Source organism: Phyllopteryx taeniolatus, chromosome 3, assembly GCF_024500385.1.
Source record: "Phyllopteryx taeniolatus isolate TA_2022b chromosome 3, UOR_Ptae_1.2, whole genome shotgun sequence".
Taxonomy (NCBI): domain Eukaryota; kingdom Metazoa; phylum Chordata; class Actinopteri; order Syngnathiformes; family Syngnathidae; genus Phyllopteryx; species Phyllopteryx taeniolatus.
Window position 1 is genome coordinate 31,364,930 of NC_084504.1, and position 20,232 is coordinate 31,385,161.

At 42.7% G+C, this 20,232-nt stretch overlaps 2 protein-coding genes across 6 annotated transcripts; both read left to right on the forward strand.

The window, feature by feature from the left end:
• Window positions 1–120: 120 nt before the first annotated feature.
• star (steroidogenic acute regulatory protein) lies at window positions 121–8,887 on the forward strand. 3 transcript variants are annotated; one of them, XM_061768638.1, is made up of 8 exons: window positions 121–746; window positions 5,533–5,954; window positions 6,077–6,173; window positions 6,329–6,459; window positions 6,988–7,146; window positions 7,232–7,416; window positions 7,490–7,583; window positions 7,686–8,887. In XM_061768638.1, the coding sequence occupies exons 4-8, from the start codon at window positions 6,370–6,372 to the stop codon at window positions 7,803–7,805; spliced, it is 648 nt and encodes a 215-aa protein (XP_061624622.1). In that variant the 5' UTR covers window positions 121–746; window positions 5,533–5,954; window positions 6,077–6,173; window positions 6,329–6,369; the 3' UTR covers window positions 7,806–8,887. The 3 variants fall into 3 exon arrangements, with proteins under 3 accessions (XP_061624622.1, XP_061624620.1, XP_061624621.1); XM_061768636.1 differs by having other exon boundaries at window positions 6,120–6,173; XM_061768637.1 differs by lacking the exon at window positions 121–746 and having other exon boundaries at window positions 4,562–5,954; window positions 6,120–6,173.
• A 472-nt stretch (window positions 8,888–9,359) lies between these two features.
• elmod3 (ELMO/CED-12 domain containing 3) lies at window positions 9,360–20,016 on the forward strand. Of its 3 annotated transcripts, XR_009787880.1 has the most exons (15): window positions 9,360–9,494; window positions 11,074–11,780; window positions 12,250–12,321; window positions 12,418–12,495; window positions 13,277–13,349; window positions 13,572–13,634; window positions 13,774–13,862; window positions 14,242–14,365; window positions 14,448–14,570; window positions 14,670–14,800; window positions 15,349–15,425; window positions 15,532–15,659; window positions 16,720–17,443; window positions 17,522–17,606; window positions 18,247–20,016. XR_009787880.1 is itself a non-coding variant. In XM_061768642.1 (14 exons), exons 2-13 carry the CDS (start codon window positions 11,745–11,747, stop codon window positions 16,956–16,958), a joined length of 1,233 nt encoding a protein of 410 aa, XP_061624626.1. In that variant the 5' UTR covers window positions 9,360–9,494; window positions 11,074–11,744; the 3' UTR covers window positions 16,959–16,968; window positions 18,247–20,016. The 3 variants fall into 3 exon arrangements, 1 of the variants encoding a protein (XP_061624626.1); XR_009787879.1 differs by having other exon boundaries at window positions 16,720–17,606; XM_061768642.1 differs by lacking the exon at window positions 17,522–17,606 and having other exon boundaries at window positions 16,720–16,968.
• Window positions 20,017–20,232: the final 216 nt, after the last annotated feature.

Consider the following 20,232-nt stretch of genomic DNA (forward strand, 5'->3'; position numbering starts at 1 on the left):
CCTTTCCGTGATGAAAATGCCTCATCTTGTCTAAAGGCTCTGCATCTTGTTATATTTCTGAGACTCAATGACGATGTGAACTATGAACGGTTGCTCTTATCCTCATTTTATTGATCTGGTCCACTTCATTTATGCCTGGAAGAGGAAGACGCCGGAAGAAACCGAAATATAACACAAAGCTCAAGTGGCCTTCCTGCAGCAGCACAGCCAATTAAAAAGGACGAGCATCACCGCGTCTTCCTGTTTTTAATAACGTTCTTTTGCTATTTCGGGAAGATCTGTTGACTAATTTCATTCACCCGTCTCGCAAGTCTGCCCAACTCCCAAAAAGTCCGAATCAGACTGAAGTGCCTCCTTGCTTGCGCGAGCACCCAGACGATCCCCACGTAGACATCAGCACTTGTGAGTCCTCTGACCGTCTGCCGTGCGCATCAACACAAAAATGCACGAGACGAGAGGCCGTCGCAGTTGGAGGTGCGCTGGATGCATGTGAAAGCGGAACCCAACGGTGTCTTTCAAGTCCCAATAAACTTTGTGCTTTAGTTTGAGTACGCCGCAGTATGCTCGTCTCTTCATTCGATGCGTGCTCTTAAAAATTCTCGACAGGTGTTTTATCCTTGACGATTTCCAAGGGCGTCCACTTCTGCGCCTTTCTGTGACTCTCCCAGTCTCGCCGTATGTCTGTTGCAACCTGCCAGTGACACCGCGGCGCTCGGAACGTCCTGTATGAAGGCGAGCAATTTGAGGTACTGATCAACTGACCTCGTGATGTCAAAATGGGAACAGCATGATTCAGAGGACCAATTCCAATTAAACCAGGACATATATTAGTCATTCATGATTTTAAAAGTCGTTCAGCAGTTGGACTGAAACATTACTTGGACAGGTGCATTAGAAAGTTTAGAGGTCAAAATATGTTCACCTCCTTACAGTATTTCAACCAAGGTATTTCCCGAAAAATACCTATACACTTATACCAGATATAAAAAGTCAACACACCCCTGTTCAAATGCCAGATTTTTGTGATATAACAAATCATTACAGGCTGGCACGGTTACGGACTGGTTAGCACATCTGCCTCACAGTTCTGGGGACCGGGGTTCAAATCCACTTACCATCAAACACATTTAATGTATTTAAAGGGCGAAAATGGCTTCACTGGGTCTTTAATGTTTTAAATCTAAATGGTAATTCTGAAACCACGAATACAAATGTGACGGATGCGAGGATTCTTGATGGTAGCTTGTTGTTCTTGGCCTTGTACATTAGTTGTACTGTTTGTTATGATACAATATCTGTTCATTTTAATGGCTTTGATTTTTAGTGTAAACTAGTGTGTTCCAGATATTCCTGCCTTATGATGATGAGTTTACCAATCACTAGCGAGTTTGGAAGTACGTCACAGACTCGGTGCACGTACTCCATTTATGAGTCGAGCATTTTGACTGAATAATGTCTTTGGAAAAGAGTTTTCAGCTCAGCCTGCGCAAGGCCACGGAGACTGATGGGTAATCCCTACAATCCAGTTGGAGGGACGCCAAGTTTCAGGTCATGGGGATTCCAGTATTTCAACGGGATTTTGTACTAGATTCCTGTTTTATTACGCACATCATAGTACACTCATCAGATGACTTGACTTTTGACCACTTTCCATGCAATGTTGACACTTGAGTGTTAGCTTGACAAGCGGAGCGTTGAGGCAATATTACTGTTAGATAGTTTTGCGTTTGCTTGGAGGGCTGAACAAGGTTGTCAAAACATGTGAGGTGCTTGACAAAACACAGAGTGCCGTAGGACATCCTTTTTTCCACAGTGGGATTCAGTCTCAGTGATGTGGAGGCCAAAGCGCAATCGTAAAGATGATGTTGCTGACGTGAAGTGACAAGACAAGCGACTCAACATTTTTAAGATGGCCTGGCTAGTTGACGAGGATTCCTATGCCGGCCTACTGCAAAACCCATTCAGATTTGTATTACTTTTATTTTCCAGGCGCAGCGAAGAAGATGACATTGTTTGTAAGGGAAAAAAAAATCTTTTTTAAGTGAGCAAAAGGTATTGGAACACAGACTTAAAACAGTTTAAAGTGACTAAGACTTGTGCTTCCTGTGCTTGCATTAATTGCATCCACACTTTTGCATTCTTCTTTCACCGCAGCCTCTTTCAGCTGTTACCCCATTCAGTCTCTCTTTCGGTCAAATGTCTGCGCTACAGCAGCGGTCCGACCTTTTTGCACCATTGACCGGTTTCACGTGCAAAAAAATATTTTTAAAGACCGACAAAGAAATAAATAACATCTAAATATAGCAAAAAGATTACGCTGAACGTACAACCCCAATTCCAATGAAGTTGGGACGTTGTGTTAAACATAAATAAAAACAGAATACAATGATTTGCAAATCATGTTCAACCTATATTTAATTGAATACTCTACAAAGACAAGATATTTAATGTTTAAACTAATAAACATTGTTTTTAGCAAATAATCATGAACTTAGAATTTGATGGCTGCAACACATTCCATGTTTACCACTGTGTTACATCACCTTTTCTTTTAGCAACATTCAATAAACGTTTGGGAACTGAGGACACTGATTGTTGAAGCTTTGTAGGTGGAATTCTTTCCCATTCTCACTTGATGTACAGCTTCAGCTGTTCAACAGTCCGGGGTCTTCGTTGTCGTATTTTACGCCTCATAATGCGCCACACATTTTCAATGGGAGACAGGTCTGGTCTGCAGGCAGGCCAGTCTAGTACCCGCACTCTTTTACTACGACGCCACGCTGTTGTAACACGTGCAGAATGTGGTTTGGCATTGTCTTGCTGAAATGAGCAGGGGCGTCCATGAAAAAGACATTGCTTGGATGGCAGCATATGTTTCTCCAAAACCTGTATGTACCTTTCAGCATGAATAGTGCCTTCACAGATGTGTATGTTACCCATGCCATTGGCACTAACACAGCCCCATACCATCACAGATGCTGGCTTTTGAACTTTGCGTCCATAACAGTCCGGATGGTTCTTTTCCTCTTTGGCCCAGAGGACACGACGTCCACAATTTCCAAAAACAATTTGAAATGCGGACTCGTTGGACCACAGAACACTTTTCCACTTTGCATCGGTCCATCTTAGATGAGCTCGGGCCCAGAGAAGCCGGCGGCGTTTCTGGGTGTTGTTGATAAATGGCTTTCGCTTTGCATTGTAGAGTTTGCACTTACTGATGTAGCGCCGAACTGTATTTACTGACATTGGTTTTCTGACGTGTTCCTGAGCCCATGTGGTATTATCCTTTACACATTGATGTCGGTTTTTGATGCAGTGCCACCCGAGGGATCGATGGTCACGGGCATTCAAAGTTGGTTTTCAGCCTAGCCAATTACATGCAGTGATTTCTCCAGATTCTCTGAACCTTTTGATGATATTATGGACCGTAGATGATGAAATCCCTAAATTCCTTGCAATTGTCCGTTGAGGAACATTGTCCTTAAACTGTTGGACTATTTTCTCACGCACTTGTTCACAAAGAGGTGAACCTCGCCCCATCTTTGCTTGTGAATGACTGAGCGATTCAGGGAAGCTCCTTTTCTAACCAATCATGGCACCCACCTGTTCCCGATTAGCCTGTTCACCTGTGGGATGTACCAAACAGGTGTTTGATGAGCATTCCCCAACTTTCTCACTCTTTTTTTGCCACCTGTCCCAGCTTTATTGGAACGTGTTACAGCCATAAAATTCCAAGTTCATGATTATTTGCTAAAAACAATCAAGTTGATCAGTTTGAACATTAAATATCTTGTCTTTTTAGCTTATTCAATTAAATAGAGGTTGAAGATGATTTCATTGTATTCTATTTTTATTTATGTTTAACACAACGTCCCAATTTCATTGGAATTGGGGTTGTAGTTGTTGTTATTAGTGGGATCCCTGCGCTTGTTTCTCTTCAACGAGCCGCTCCCATGTTGTCGGCTCCTATTCTGTCTCATCATTTGCCCTTTTGCCCTTTCCAAAGAAGCTCTCCAAAGACCTTTTAAAGATATTACTTCTTCCAGTTTGATGATCAATAAAATATTTTTTGTTCAATCTCACTGTCTGGCCCGTGACCAAGAAAAAAAATATCCCACAGATGGGTACCGGTCCCCAGCTGTTGCGCCATAGGATTTGAATCTGGAGAATGACTTGGTCTCTTCTTGCCCATGATAAATTTCTTTGTTACTTTGGCATTTTTGTTGTTGTTGTTTTTGTTTTTTTTTGTTTTTTTTTGGGGGGGGGGGTCATTACCTTGCTGCACAATCACAGCTCTACCAACTGCTGTGTTTCATCTTTCTTTCGGTTGGATACAAAATGTTTCTGTTGACTGCTGAATTCTTTTAGCTGCTGCCGTCACGTTACATCATCAACGCATATTTGGTCGCATACAAGCCCAAGCCTTGACATTTATTACCTCTACTGTGTTTTATAGATGAGCTTCTATGTTTGGGATCATATGCTGATTATTTTTTTTTTTTTTTTTTTTTTCTCAAAGTTTTAGCCTGCGGCACGGTGGCCGACTGGTTAGAGCGTTAGCCTCACAGTTCTGAGGTGCGGGGTTCAATCCCCGTCCCCGCCTGTGTGGAGTTTGCATGTTCTCCCCGTGCCTGCATGGGTTTTCTCCGGGCACTCCGGTTTCCTCCCACATCCCAAAAACATGCATTAATTGGAGACTCTAAATTGCCCGTAGGCATGACTGTGAGTGCGAATGGTTGTTAGTTTCTATGTGCCCTGCGATTGGCTGGCAACCAGTTCAGGGTGTACCCCGCCTCCTGCCCGATGACAGCTGGGATAGGCTCCAGCACGCCCGCGACCCTAGTGAGGAGAAGCGGCTCAGAAAATGGATGGATGGAAGTTTTAGCCTTTCCATTGCTTTGCCGAAGGTGAATATTGGTCCTATCAGGCATTAGTCCACGTTCGGCGAATTCCAGGCTGGCCTTCCCGTTCTTCTCGCTACTGAGTCGTTGGCATCTTGTAGTGTTTCTGTTCATGCTCACAACATTCACTCTAGCGCTTTGGTGGTTGTTGCTGATGTCACTCATATTTGTCTCAGGGCCTTTCCGAGCAGCCCCACAATGTCTCATTCCAATACAAAACATACCTGTTAGTCACATGTTTCAGTACATATTTATCTTTTGGTCTTTACATCTCTCTACATTAAAAAAAAAAAATACATGAATTGGCCTCACTGTTCCTCACTGTTCCACTCCAAACAAATGAGTGTGGCCTCACTTCTGATTTATTGGTTATTTAAATCATTTCGAGGTGTGTCCCAAGACTTTTGTCCATACACTTTTTCAAGGCAATCAGATGTTAGATAACGCAGAGTCTCCAGACCACCCAAACAGAACATCAGGGTTGATGGCCCACCATCAATTACAAATGTCATGCAGCCCACATGCGCCTGTGGCAACATATCAGTTATAATGAAGGTTAGCTAGAAAGGAGCCAAACCAAGCAGGGACTTCTTTTTTATTTTATTTTTTTTAAACCCAAATGTTTGAACAGTTTCAGACCATGAAGGGATGGATCTTTCGAGTCACTCTCCCACTGACCTCTCGGAGCAATACAGTGGGCTTCAGGCACTGGACGTTATCTGACAACATGTGAAAGTCAGAGAAAAGCTTGTCGTGTACATGAAGCAACCTTGGCGACATGGTCCTCGGAAGAGGAAGGTGATGTGTGTTTATCTACGTGGAGATAGCAACGTGGCCTTGTGGGCACATCGTGTATATATACACAGGCCCGCTCAGACATCCACAGCCAGAATTCAAAGTCAACGCGACAGCACTGACATCCAAACTGTTTCTTAATACCGCGATCAAGTTTTTGTTCTCTTCAAGCAAAGTATTCCTGTAAAAACAAAATGCTGCCGGCAACTTTCAAACTGTGTGCTGGCATCTCCTACCGCCATATGAGGAACATGAGAGGTGAGTGCAATCACGACTCTTGCAGTAGTGCTTCAAATGGCTTGTGGTCTATTTATTGTGCAAAATCTGGTAGATTGTTGTAATTTTGTGCCTTTTGTCTCCATCACTAATGTTTAAGAAAGAATGCAATTGTGGCTATTCACCATGAGCTGGACCGACTTGCAGGTCCGGGCCCCAGTAACTGGATCAGCCAAGTCCGGAGACGAAGTTCCCTCCTCGGTGAGTTATTCATGTTTATCACTCGAATGCGAACCTAGGAGAAACCTAATATACTGTATTTGGGTTGAGAGGCTCCACAGGTAAGTTTTTGAGGTCAAAAAATTCAAAATGTTAACCTCAAATTTGAAATATTTTCCCCACCTGTTCGCTGGAAGGTTGTCCAATTAGGGAGGAGAATGGATACAGTGAGGAGGAAATGTCCTATGTGAAACAAGGTGAAGATGCACTGCAGCGAGCTATCGGAATACTCAGCGAGCGGGAGGGCTGGATTGTCGAAACGGTCGCCGTAAGTACCATCACAACAACCACTCAGCAGGATGAGGGTTGATTTCATCTTTTTTTTTTTTTATTATTTTTTTTTTTTTACTTTTTAATTGTCATCACTGTTTTTTTTTGGGTTTTTCTTCAGTGATCACGGGAAGTACTCACAGCATGCTGCCACTTTATATTGAGGGGTGTGACAGTAAAACTCTCATTAAATACCACAAAACAATTGTAGACTTGACTTTGTCAAAATGTTTTTTTTCTCATCTCAATTACAATACTGATATTCCTTTACAATACCTAAAATATCTTTCAGTGTATTGAATTCCAACTTTTTCATCATCATCATTACAATGTTGTTGTTTTTTAAAAAGAAATTACACCATTGGACCAGCTCGTGGTGTTGTAGTTGTTCATATAGCTGACTTTTGTGCAGCAGGTGTGGGATCACTCAATGCCCAACGGTCAGACTGACTGACCACCAGCCTCGGGTGGAGTCAGCCTGGCGAGGCTGAATAGAAGGAGGAGTCATGTTTGTAATGTTCCTCAGGCAAATGGTGACAAAGTCCTGAGTAAGATGTTGCCTAGCATCGGAAAGGTGTTCCGGCTAGAAGTGCTGTTGGACCAACATCCAGACAGTCTTTATGGAGAGCTGGTGGGAAACATGGAGCAGATGGGGGAGTGGAACCCGAACGTGAAGCAAGTCAAGGTGCGGCAGCATCATGTGCATGCAATGACTTAGTTTGCTGCTCCTGACAGGCAAAGAGAGTTTGCTCAAATGTCACAACCTACAGATTCTTCAAAAGATCGGCAAGGACACAATGGTGACCCATGAGGTCTCAGGAGACACACCTGGCAATGTAGTGGGGCCTCGGGACTTTGTCAGCGTCCGCTGCGCCAAGCGCCGCGGCTCCGCCTGCTTCCTGGCCGGAACGGCCACTCAGCACCCGAAGATGCCCGAGCAGAGGGGCGTGGTCCGGTGAGGGACGACTCCGATGAATAAATGATCCCCACGATTAGGCAACGTTAAAAGTGCTAACTATGTTTGACAGGGCAGAGAATGGGCCCACCTGTATAGTTCTGAAGCCCAGCAATGAAGACCCGAATAAGACCAAGTTCACCTGGTTACTAAATATAGATTTAAAGGTACACTCGAGTCTTCTCTGCTCTTCGTTTTCCATAGCGATGGATTCCATTCCAGTGAGAGTATTCAACACCTAACTCTGGCTTTATCTTTGTTGCGCGCAGGGCTGGATCCCAAAGACCATCATCAACAAAGTGCTTTCCCAGACACAGGTGGACTTCGCCAACCACCTCAGGCAAAGGATGGCCAGTCAGGTTTCCGTGGAGATGGCTCACACGTGCTGACACAACATGGCTCCCGTGCTTTCAAACTCATGCGCCATCAAACATCACAAACACGCTATGATCAGCGAAGAAAAAGAAAGAAACAATTATTAGGGAAATTAGACGAATATATTGCTTGACTTAAATCAGGAAATCGGAGCAATCTTACACCTCTTAATAGGCATGGGTATCGTCCATCGCTGTACTGTGAAAATGCGCATTTTATTGCAGTACTTTATTTATTGATTTTGTGCCGTTGCATTAAATGAGCTGCCATGTGAATAAACGATTTCTATGCTATTCCTATTTATGATTGTTGTCAAAAGGCACCAAGGTGATACTCTGATTTTCTCCTGATGCACTACAACTCAAACAAATGCTACAAGAACAGTTCGTAGTCTTGCCTGACTACAGTAGAGCTAATGTGGTCATCAGCATTGTGGGGAACATAGCCAAGCACAGTCAGACATACATACCAGCATTCTTCGTGTGGAAGAGGACGGATCCAAGTGTCTTCCAGATCCGTGATAGCTTGCCACAGAGCACAGGCATTAAGTCCGTCTTACGCTCGCGCAGATGCCAGCAGCACATTTCCTCACAAGTAACAATGGATTTTATCTCTGAAAGGAAATCGGTTCGTGGGCGCTTGTGTAAGTAACCTTTCCGCTTTTTGTATGGAGCCAATTCATCCAAAATGTCTTCACTGAGGAGAGACTTTTCTTCACTGTAGCGCAAACTGACTAAAGTTGCAGGCTACAGCACCAGCGAAGCCATCAATGTGAGCATCCTCCCATTCAAATAGTTCTGCCCTAGTGGTTAGCGCAACTGCCTCATAGTTTGGAGGTTTGGGATTCAAATCTCGGCTCTGGCCATCATGTGTGGAATTTGCATGTGCTCCCCGTGCTTGCGTTGGTTTTCTCTGCGTGGTCTGGCTTCCCCCCACATTCCAGGTGAGCTTAATTGAAGACGCGAAAATCCCCATTGGTCTCCTGTGAATAGAAAGCAGAGTTGAAAATGCTGGATAGTATTGCTCCATTTTTGCGCTATTATTTGGCATTTGGAAGTACAGCAACTACAAATAAAGCTTGACATGTTTATCATCATTGAGCGGTGCTGAGTCTTATTTTACTATTTGCACTGGATTTTTTAATCTGCTTTATATGTACATATATTTACAATTATTATTCTTATCTTTTGTCACCCAAATTTGACTCATTTTATCCTGGAAATATCAGGATCTGTTCAGATGTTTCACTTTGTTTAAAGGCCTTTTGTAATTTTGCAATAATTTAAATGAATTGGTTACAGTTGATATGCTATGCTAATAAATTTAACATTCCTTGAAACAATTCCATTGAGCTTTTGTTAAATTTGAAAAATATTTCTGCTTTTCTATATGGTATATGCAATTTCTGTAATTAAAGTACCTTTTATTTATTAGACAGAATAGATATATGGTAACGTTCATATTTGCATCATTTTGACAAACAGCCAGGGGGCACGATAAATGACAATAACGTAACTGTGATGTGTGTCGTGAAGCGTGTGTGCTAAAAAACACGCCATCATTTCCTCTGATCCAGAGAACAATGACGTAATGAATCCAGCTGGCGACAGGAAACGACAATTCCCATGATGCATTGCGCTAGCGTGGCCGCCGGACGGGGGAAGGGAAGCTGAGATTGGAGGAAGAAACAATCAGAAACTGAGGTACTTTGAAATTCTTCTTTTCACATAATACGCTCAGGCAGCAGTGCGTGGAGTTAATTCGTGGTGTTGTTTCAAGTGACTCCATGACAAAATGCGATTTACGTGCATTTCCGATTTGGACTCGGCAGACTCCATCCCGGTGACAGTTGAACAGAGCTCCATTTCGCCCGTTCGTTAGCCTGACAGCTGGCTTAGCTTGCGATTGACTTGTGCGCGTTCAGGCGCTCGACCGCACACAATGTCCCATGTCGCGCTTCCCCTCTGCCGTGCACTGCCAAACCGGAGTGCTCTTTTGCCAAGCATTGCGATTGGTTGCGTTTCGGTGCTTGAGATGAAGCCGCCGTGCCTGCGGGGTTGCTAGCTTGCTGGTCGCTAGCTAGCTGACAGCAACTGTACTGGGTCGACGTTACAACTGTCAATTTAGGATTCAAACAAACAAACAAACAAAAAACAACGCATTCCATTTGCTTTGTCAATTTAAATGTTTTACTGTCAAACAGACTGTTGCTTTGCCCTATATTCTCCATTGTAAGCTTTACTTTAGCAGTTGTGCTGGAAGTACTGTGTTCAGTATTACAGTTGTACTGGAAATTCAACGTACCTGAAATTTAAGTACATTAAAATATACCGTTTTACATGTCTGCATCATTTGTTTGCTTTGTGCGTTCCCATAATGCGCCATTGATGCCACACAGGTATACATATTTTGAGACGCTCACTGGTCACATTACTAAATAATAAATATATGCTATTCAATGCAGCAGATTTGATTTTTTAAATGGACAGATGGGGCAGGACATTCGTAGATGAGGTAAAAAAAACAGTTTTTTTTTTCTTATTAATTTGTTGATAATTAATTGTAATAAACCAAGTATTTAATTAAATATTATTGTACATATAAATTATTTACTATTTTGTATTGCAATAACACATTATTTAATGAGATAGATGAATACATAAATGAATTTGAACGATTTAAAAAAAATAATGCAAAAAAAATATGACAATGTAAATAAATGTGTGGGCCACACTTTGCCCACCCCTGCTCTAATAAGATGTGGCCTTTACAAATATGCTCAGCAATTTCAGAAAGACAGCAAGTAAAAAATGTAACAAAAAAACAGCACGTACAACAATAATAAACACTGAAATTGATTTGACACCATTGAAACTGTTCATTAATATCTTCTAACTAGAGCAGATTTGTTTGGGTAAGTAGCGTCTGTATGCTTTTTTTTCTGTTGGTGAGCACTTGGGCAGGCGTGCCCACAGGAGGAGAAGCACCTGTGAGTGACAGAGGCCCCTTGAAAAATTGGTTTTGTCAATTTGCAGCATTGAAGTGGCGGGCGCAGAGTGGTAAAGTGATATTTTTTTTCCCGTTGCCCCAAGTCCTCAGTGAACACTTAGCTGTGCCGCAACATGTATTGGGGATGTGATTAATTATGTTTTCATTTAATTTTCCAGGGTGCATGCTTGTCAGTTTTTGTTTTTATTTTACCCTTAGTATGCTTTGTTTCTGAAGCTTTATGTATTTCAAAGAGAGCTTTGTGATTGATTTTTGTTTTCCTTTACATTGCAGATTTTGAATGCATATGAAAAAAAAGATTGTTGCCAAAAAGAAGACCACCCATGATCCGCATCTGGACACCTGCCCTTCATATTGTTTCACTTGTGGCTAAAGATAACACAGCCAATTAAAGTGTGCTGCTATCTTGGAGTGCTCATTGGATTTGTGTTGAGAGCCAACGTAATGAAGTGTCTGCTATGAGGAGAGCTCAAGCCTGACAAGCGATGTCATTATCCAGCTTCTGGGCACCTCTGATGGCGATGAGGAGCAAAGCAACTGGCCAAGCAGATCTGTGGAGGGGAGGAAGGAGGGAGGGCTCCGGGAAATGTGCCATTTCCTCTGGGCGCTAGACTGATATCTGCACATTCCTCTCCGTGTGCACACTCAAGGTTAGGAGAATATAGGAGGAGGCTGCCACTAAAACCAACAGTCATTGCTGTTCCAAGGGGAAACCAGAGATGTGCACTACCTGGATGTCTGTTACCAGCTTGGTGAAGTCTAACTTGTGACCGTGGACATTTTCATCTATATGAAGCATAAATACTCTCAGTCACTACACACGTGCGCCCAAGAAACCATGGTAGTCCTTGTAGCAGCTTGTCAGCCCATCTCAGTCCAGGATTTCAGAAGCCTTTAGAGGCCACAATCGGGAAGACCCTTGCCAGCCAACACACTCATATGCAATGGAAGAAGACATTGATGTCACTTTACACCTTGAGGTAATACAGTTGGCCTTGCAGATATCTCATCATTTTATTTGGACTATTAATACAAAGTCGAGGCTGTTGTGTCTGTCTTAGCGCTTTCTCATGTAGCCGTTTATATGGAGGCGTTCTTCTCTTCCTGCACCGCACTGTTAAAACAATTAAGAGCTCGTTTGTTTTTAGCAGTTCACCCACACATGTTTAATTTAAGACCTAAGGTCAACAGCTCGCTCCACTGCTTTCGCTGTAATCTCTGCTCTGGCTCGCTTGCCGTGTTACCATGGCGGCAGCTGACAGAGCACTTCTCTTATCTTCAGCTTGGTTCCTCTCCGTAAGGGTCCTTCTTTTTCTTGTGGCCGTTATTTTTTGATCAGACGAATCACTTTCTCATCTCAATGAGTTCAACGTAACTTTGGTTTTTCTGTATTTTTATTGTGTGTCCATCACATAACCATCTGCTCCATGTGACGGCCTCCTCTCTCAGGGCCAAAATGGTTTGTCTCCTGAATGTAAATCATCAGAGGAGACCACCAACGGACACTCCAACCAAAAGCCTGTGAGTACTGTTAAATAATTCCTTCCCCTTGTATTCACTCCCTTCGATTCAACACTTCCTGCTTCCTTGAAAATTGCTGAAACTTTTACTTTCCAGGTTATGAATGGATTGATTATCAGTCATAATGTCAAAGACCACACCACCAATGGTTGTGCCCCGCTCACGTCCCTGCCGGTAATTATCTCCGCTAAGGAGTTTATTTTTTCCCCATCAATGATGATGATGCTTTTGTTTTATTTATTTATTTATTTTTTAATTTATATAAAAAAATAATAATAAATTGTGCTCGCAGTACAATGCAAGTAATACTGATTTGTGGGTGTGGAAAAGACTCACTCACACAGTTCTCCAAATAAGAGGCGACGCTTCAAGCTTTTTATTTGTCACGCTTGAGTTCGAGTTCTCTAAAACTGACACACAAAACAAGATCATTTAACATATCTTTAACCACAAAAGTGTTCAACCAAGCCATATAATTTCATCCAACGAAAGGCTGCTAGCTTAATGCTAACATATATTGCCGAAACCATAGACAGGCAGAAATTTGCATAGCTGTTACTAATTATAATTATAAACTGACAACTGAGACGTCAACACACACTGACTAGCAAGACTTTTACAAACGACATACAACATTACTCACAGGCGTCGATTCTCTCTGTGGGAACGACGACTATTAACTGCTTGAAGTCCAAATTGTATGACGTGTGTGACTTTAAATTCACAGGATGAACTAAATATTTTAATAAGGATTTAGGAACACACCTTTTGTATTTTGTTTTAATTTTTTTCTTTAATTTCTCAGTTTGTGATCAAGTAATCATTGCTAAAGTTCGATATTATGTAGCAAGTAGTTCTATACAGTTTGGCGCTGATCCAAATTAGATTAAACAAAATATTTTGTTCAGCTTCAGTAAATGACAAAATAAAGTGATTGTGTTAAACTTGTGTCCAGATTTCCACGCTGAAGCAGAATGGTCTCCTGCAGACTCTGGCAGCAGCAGGAGGGGACCAGACTAAACCTGCAGGTAACACAAACTCGCTTTTGGTCTCGCATCCTTTTCCCACTGGAATGTGGTAACGTATCCAAGACAGCGGGCTGCTGTGCGGATGGCGCGTCCCTCTGGGATACAGGTTGTCAGCTTGGTGCTTAGGCTATCTGAACGATGTGCAGTACTCCAGATAGCGAGCATAAATGTGAATTTGACTATCCAGTGAGTGACAGTATTTTCTTACCTGTGTCTCCACAGAAGAAAATGTGGAGTTGGAAAAGGCCAGACGGGAATGGGAAGCTTTGGAGAGCATCCAACCAGGTCAGAGTTGTCAAGCAATTTCACCAATTTGCATCAACACATCGTTGGTCATTGTTGTCAGGAGTGTGCTGAGCCAAATTAGAGTTTCTTCTTTTTTTCTTTCTTTCTTTCTTTTTTTTTTTTTTATTAAATCTCCCAGCTCTGACGGAAGACTCAAACCCATCACCGCTCATCTCTTTCAATGAAGCCCTTCAGTACTTTCAGACTACAGATCTCGGGGACTTGCTTGTAAGCAGTTCATATTTTTTATTTTTTTAATATATATATATATATATATATTCTGTCTCCATCTCATTGTTAACGTATGAAGAGAATGAGGATGGAATGGAGGATCTGTATGCCTTTTTATGCCAGAACAGATTTTTATGAACAACAGGAGAGTTTGGGAAACTCCTTGTGTGGTTATTGATATCGTGATGGATGTTTATTGGAAACTGCAGTTGGACAGAAGGAGGTTGGCGTGGGGACAGGTGGAAAGAATAGAGCTTAAAAAAAGAGAGCGAGTACAAAGTTTGAGTATCTAGATTATATATAGTACATCAAATTGGAAGAGAGTATAATCTTGTTTGTGATCTTGGTTGTGTTTTGTCTCCGCGATCATTTACAGAAGAACATCCAGCCGACGATTCGCAGGACAGGTCTGGCTGCGGTCACACACTTCCTTTTTGGGCCCCCCCGACTGCACAGGGAACTCACGGAGGAGCGGGATCTCGTCTTTGCCATCGCGCAATGTCAGCATGTGTTCGCCGTGCCTGCTTGTGCAATCATCCGTGGGGTTGTTTAAATGCTGGCTTATGAATATATTTTCTATAGGCCACGTGGACAACAGCCAGCCGGTCCACATGCGTGTTCTCCAGACCATTTATAAAAGGCTGATTGGCTGCAGGCTGGACTGTCCTCGTTATGGGACACACTGGGAAAACATTGGCTTTCAGGGTAAAATACTCCCAACACTGCATTTCATCTAACATCCAATACCTGAAGCGGCTTTTCAAAGAGACTTTTATTTAAGGTCAATTCTATTTTGCATTTTAGGTGCGGACCCAGCCACGGACCTGCGTGGCACTGGTTTCCTGGGACTCATGCACACTTTGTACTTTGTGATGGACCCAGAGACTCTGCCGTTGGCTCGAGACATCTACAAGTTATCCCAACACCCTACACAGGTATCATTAGCGCATAGCAAGATACTCCCAATGCGTATACGTTGTTTTCGAGCTACTGTATGTTGTGATGGACACTGTTAAAGAGGTATTAACGTACTTAAAGGTGTCCTAATACTCTGTGGCTCTCAAAAATCTGCATTTTTTTTTTTTTTTTTTTTGTGCATTTATGGTTGATTATGGATTTTTGGTGTCTCTAGTGAAAAACAGGTCGCAATTCTGTTTTGGGCATTCGCATCCTTACACTTTGTGTTTATTACCATACTTGAGATGGGTTGAAAATGACAGTATATTACATTTTATTTTGACAAATGTATAACACGTTTGCCAAAAGGTGTGAAAAAAACCCCAACTAATTTTCAATTAACTGCTGTCTAAATTGGATTAAATCATTTTTCGAATGTTTCGAACATCTGTGGGTGGGATACTTTGTGGTCATTTAAGACCATGCATTTCTAGTTGGGTATTATTTGATACAGCTGTTTTAATGGATCTCATTCAGTTTTACCTGTGTGCTATGTATTGTAATGTTGTGACTGTGTATTTCTCAGAACTTTCCTTTCAGTGTGATGTCAATCAACATGACCCGCATCGCTCTCCAGGTGCTCAGAGAGGAGGCTTTGTCCAAGTCAGTTTTTTTGTATCTGATTTTTTTTCTTTTTTTCCTCCCATCGCATCCATGCACAATGCGTGAGTCATGCAAACGCCTCTTCTCCGCCTTTTGGCCTCACTAGGGAGTGCAATCGTCGGCAGCAAGTGGTCGGCGTGTTGAATGAGTTTTACGTGGCCACATACCTGCACCTATACCAAGTGTGGAAGACCCAACAGAAAACCATCGCTGACTCTGGCTTTGTGATTAAAGGTAAAGATGAAGATAACTACCGGTAAATACTTACTGTTTATAGCTATGTGAAAGGGGCAAATGAGAGTGATGATTTGTGATTATATTCAGACAAGATCACCTATATTTCTTTTGTGACGCTTTTGTTTGGTGAGCTGTTTTACATTTGCTAATGTAAAACAGTTGCCTTGCCTCACAGGTTGCTGAGCAAACACTGGTCTAGACAGCAGCAACTTTTTTAATACGAGTCAATATCACATTAAGGCACTTTCTCCATTTCACCCCCATTAAGTCTTGAGATTTTCTATTGAACTTCATATTCATTGTATGAATTAAGCATTATGACATTTATATACATTAACTGCAAGGAGACAATGCACATGCTAACAGCAAAGTATGAGAATAAAGGCCTCTTTATACTCGCGCGGCCGACGACGCCCGCATCACGTGACCGACGAATTGTCCCGCGCGACCCGTCTGCGTAGCTAGCCGCGCCCACGCCAAAAATTGTTGCTGCACCGCGGAGATCATCTCTCGCGATTGGTCCGTTTTAGTCACATGCTGTGATGACGTACTCGGCGCGCCCCTCGGTTCTACGCCGCCGCCGTCTCGTATCATCTGGTCATCTAGGTCCGTTTGTTCTAGCAGACACTGTTCCACGGTCGCCATTGTCGTTGCGTTGTTCCTTGTTACGGAAAGAAAAGTAAAAACGGCTTCCGAAAATGGCTCAAAAAATGCCGAGGAAACTCCACCTTGTGACCTCAGAGTTTCATGATTCTGCTACATTTCCATGACGATTCTGATGCGGACACCAAAGGAACATTATCGCGATATTGACCTGAATTTGAGTTTTCAAGCAAAGCAGCTTTTGCTCACTGGTGCTTGCTGAGATCCTGCAGTGTTTAATTTTGTATTACATTACATTGCCAGCTAGTGGCACGACATGCACACCTCAACATTTTTCATTGACTCCACATAAAATGTATATCTTAAAAAAACAAACAAACAAAAACAGCATCCTTGTAGTAAGACCTGGCCTCAGACTACAGATATACTCACTGTGTGCTTCCTAACCCTTCAGAAGTGGAGCTGTTCGCTAAAAAGAACCCAAAGCAGATGCTTCGCCGACTAGAGGTCTTCCTGAAAGAGAGACGGGCAGGCGGAGTCCCCCGCGGGACGTCGCCAGAGCCGCCGGCTCAGCAGCCTTCGCCCAGCCAGGAAGAACGAGCGGCCAGAGCGGGGAGCAAGGCGAAGGAGCTGCACTTCACGGGGGTGTGCGAGCTACCATCTGACACAGAGGGTGACGCCAGACTCATCTAAGCGTGCATGTGTGCGTGTCTGATGAAGAACACACTATAGCCTGCTATCTGAATCTATCCAATATGTCCCCCCCCCCCCCCCCCCCCCCCCCCCATCCTCTGATGTTGGGGTGCTGCACTTTGCTAAGATTTTTTTTTTGTGTGGTTGGTCAGAGCTATATTGTTTGAATTATTTATTTGAACACAGAACAGTCAAACAAATGGAGCTCTTACAGGATGTCACAAAACAAGAAAGTGAACGTTTGCACTTTTCTTCAAATTTAGTAGTGAAATCAAATTTAAAAAAATATATATATATATACATATATATTGTGGTCACAACTCCACCCGTGTCGAGTTTGTCCCTCTCGGCCTGCTTATGTTGGCATCAGAGGTGGCACGAGGCTCACTCTTGTTCGACTACCCAACTGTAATGCAGCGGATCAGACCGTTTATCAATGCGGGGGTCATAACCAGCAGCACCACACCCTGATCAGGTCACATGCAGTAAGTAACCTTTGGGCAGGGAGCAGGCTTCATGGTAGCTTGCCTGCAGCTTTTGACCGCTTTACATCCTCTTGTCAGTAGGTTGAAGATCAAACTCAAAAATGTAGAATGGGAGTCCGACTGCAGTGACACTCCTGGTGTTAGACAAAGGTCCATTCGTTTGGTATGTATAAATATATATGATTGACCAAAAATAAAATGTATATTTTAGTTGCTTCAGTTGAAAATGTTTTTTTTTTTTTTTTTTTTTATATAAAAGAAGATAACCTTAAGAAAGATTTAACAGAACATACATTCTCAGCCTTTCATCATTAAAGTTTGATAAGGCTTAAGCTGAAGGTCTAATATAAGCTTTGTGGACATTCCGTTAGTAAGCATGTGATTGTATTTGTTTTGTATGGTAAATTTGTGTGTGTTTGAGTGTGGTGAAATGATTGAGCTGACGTTGACGGGTGCATCCCCTCCGTATGGTACAGTATGCAATTCCAGCTCGCACTCAATGATAATCAAAAGTGTGACGATAGACATCGTTCCGAACTTCAGGGTTTGTGTGTTTGTGCAAGTGAACATCTTTGTGTGACTTTTCTTTCCCTGCGAGAGTGGAAACACGTCTTAGTGAAGACATTTCCAAAAAAAAATAATAATAATAAAAAAAAAAAAAAAGTGATGACCTTTTTTTCCGCTGTCAGTTTCACCGGCAGTTTGAGTGGTCTGGTTTAGCTCTTCTTTACGGTCGGGTTCTTAAGGTTAATCGGAATGTCGTCACTAAGATTCAAAGTGCGATTGTGTGTCTCGTTTGACAGGAACTGCCGACGGATGGGGTGCTTTCCTCTGCACACAATAAGCCAGCTTTACTACGTACTTGATCCATCCAGCTGCAAACATGGTACTTTTGTCATTTGAAGATGGTACTACGAAGGAACGAGAACAAAAGACAAATTAGAAAAAGTAGAAACAAAAAACGTGGCTGGCCAAGAATGGGTTAAGGCTCCTGGGCAAAGCTGGTTCGTGCTTTCTGCTTGTGCGAAACTGTCTCCCGTTTTTGTAGTCTCAATCTGTAGCATGTTCAGGTAGCACTAGTACTGTAGCATCCTATAGCCTCCTCCTCCTCCTTCGTGAAGCTCGTTGATGTCACGTTGACGTTGGTCTCTAGTGTCGATGCGTGCGTGGACCTTTACTACCATAGCACATTGTTTCGTTTTCCCTCGGTAGACACTCGTTAGGCAGCGAAGCTTGTGGAGATGGGCTTGACATGTAAATGAGCTCAACTTTGTCTTCTGAGAAGGTAACAGCAAAAACGGTGCCTTCGTCACAGAATCACGGAAGGTCATGTGCTCTCCCTGTCTTTTCTGCTTTTAGCCTCAGTGCCAAGTAGACCTGCGTTCTTGCGAGGTAGTAGACGGCCAGCCGACCTCGGGCGGGTCTGATCTGCTGACCTTGTCGCGTTATTGCTCCCCAAGCCGTCGCCGTTCGTCCTCGCCGCACAAATGAGACGACACAATTTGGCCAGTTGTTTGCAGGCGCCGTGCGACTGACTGGCGAGCAACTTTACATCGTTGTAGATCCGACTGTGTGTGTGACGTATGCAAAAGAGCCACCTTCGGGAGCCATAATGTTCATTTGCGGCCACCTCATCAAGTCGTGTCCCCTTGCCGCTCCCCCCCCCCACCTCGCGCCAAACATTGCACCACACTGATCCCGCGCTTGGTTTTCTTCTTTTTGAAGCTGAGGAGCAGTACAGTGTATGTAAATCAGGAAGTTTGTACATAGAGAATTAATGATTGTAAGATGTATGATTGTCTGTAGGGCATTATACTAAAACACATTGCTTACCTCAAGACTTAAGACAAATCTCTCCTTTCTCTCTTTCCTGATAATTGTTTGGTCTCTCAGTACATCTTTCTATGTTTGCTTGTACTTTGACCTTCTCTTTCACCAACTGGACTCGTTATGTAATGTGCAGAATATTAAACCGCTCAAGCACGACATACTAATGGCCACCTATAACCGAAGCGGGTCCATCTTATGTGCGTACTATTTAAAGAGACGTGTCGTCACTACATTGGCCCATTCACCTCGGCAAATTAAAAGCACTTTCTACTACTAAGCTTTGAATTGGTTTCTATCGGCCATGTTGGAACGCGCTGGTTTTCTTGTGGCATTCGGTGACCGTGGATTATTATTGTCCTCGCAATATATTTTTGCTTTAGAATTCTCCTCAGTTGCATGACTTTTACCAAGAGAGAAAAGAGAAACAAACGGGTTTTGTCAGGATGTCAGATGAAGTCTGAAGTTCTGCTCGCTATCCTGCGGCGGCTCGGCGAACGCAATCGCATCTCTCGACGCCACGCCACGCCACGCTGTCTACTCTTTGAAGGTTTTTTTTTTGTTTTGTTTTTGTTTTTTGTTTTTTGCTTTCGCTGTCTTTGTCATGTCCCTCAGAGCATTTTATGACTGTACCTTGATTGTAGACGCCCTATTTTATACTGAGAGTTATTTCAGAATACAGTTTGTGTGGTTGTACATTAAATGTATTGTCTGGAGAAAGCTAAATAAATGCTGTTTAAAACGAAGGTCTGTTGGCATCCTGTGTACTTTTTGAACATATTTCATTTCAGTTGCACTTTCATTTTAACAACAATGTTTTGTGGGGAAAATGACCCCCTCAAGAAATCTAATTTTCTCAGAACTCGGCATACAAATAAATGTTACCAGGGTTCCTCCAAAAGAAAGGGAAATGGAAACTATTTTATTCAAAAATATTCGTCTTAGTTTCTAAGACTTTCTAA

Coding starts and splice junctions, on each gene's coding strand:
- star (XM_061768636.1), top strand. CDS start 5,891: ATGCTGCCGGCAACTTTCAAACTGTGTGCTGGCATCTCCTACCGCCAT. Junction 5,955..6,119: donor CCATATGAGGAACATGAGAG/GTGAGTGCAATC, acceptor ACCGACTTGCAG/GTCCGGGCCCCAGTAACTGG. Junction 6,460..6,987: donor GGATTGTCGAAACGGTCGCC/GTAAGTACCATC, acceptor AATGTTCCTCAG/GCAAATGGTGACAAAGTCCT.
- elmod3 (XM_061768642.1), top strand. CDS start 11,745: ATGGAAGAAGACATTGATGTCACTTTACACCTTGAG. Junction 11,781..12,249: donor ATGTCACTTTACACCTTGAG/GTAATACAGTTG, acceptor CTCCTCTCTCAG/GGCCAAAATGGTTTGTCTCC. Junction 12,496..13,276: donor CCCCGCTCACGTCCCTGCCG/GTAATTATCTCC, acceptor ACTTGTGTCCAG/ATTTCCACGCTGAAGCAGAA.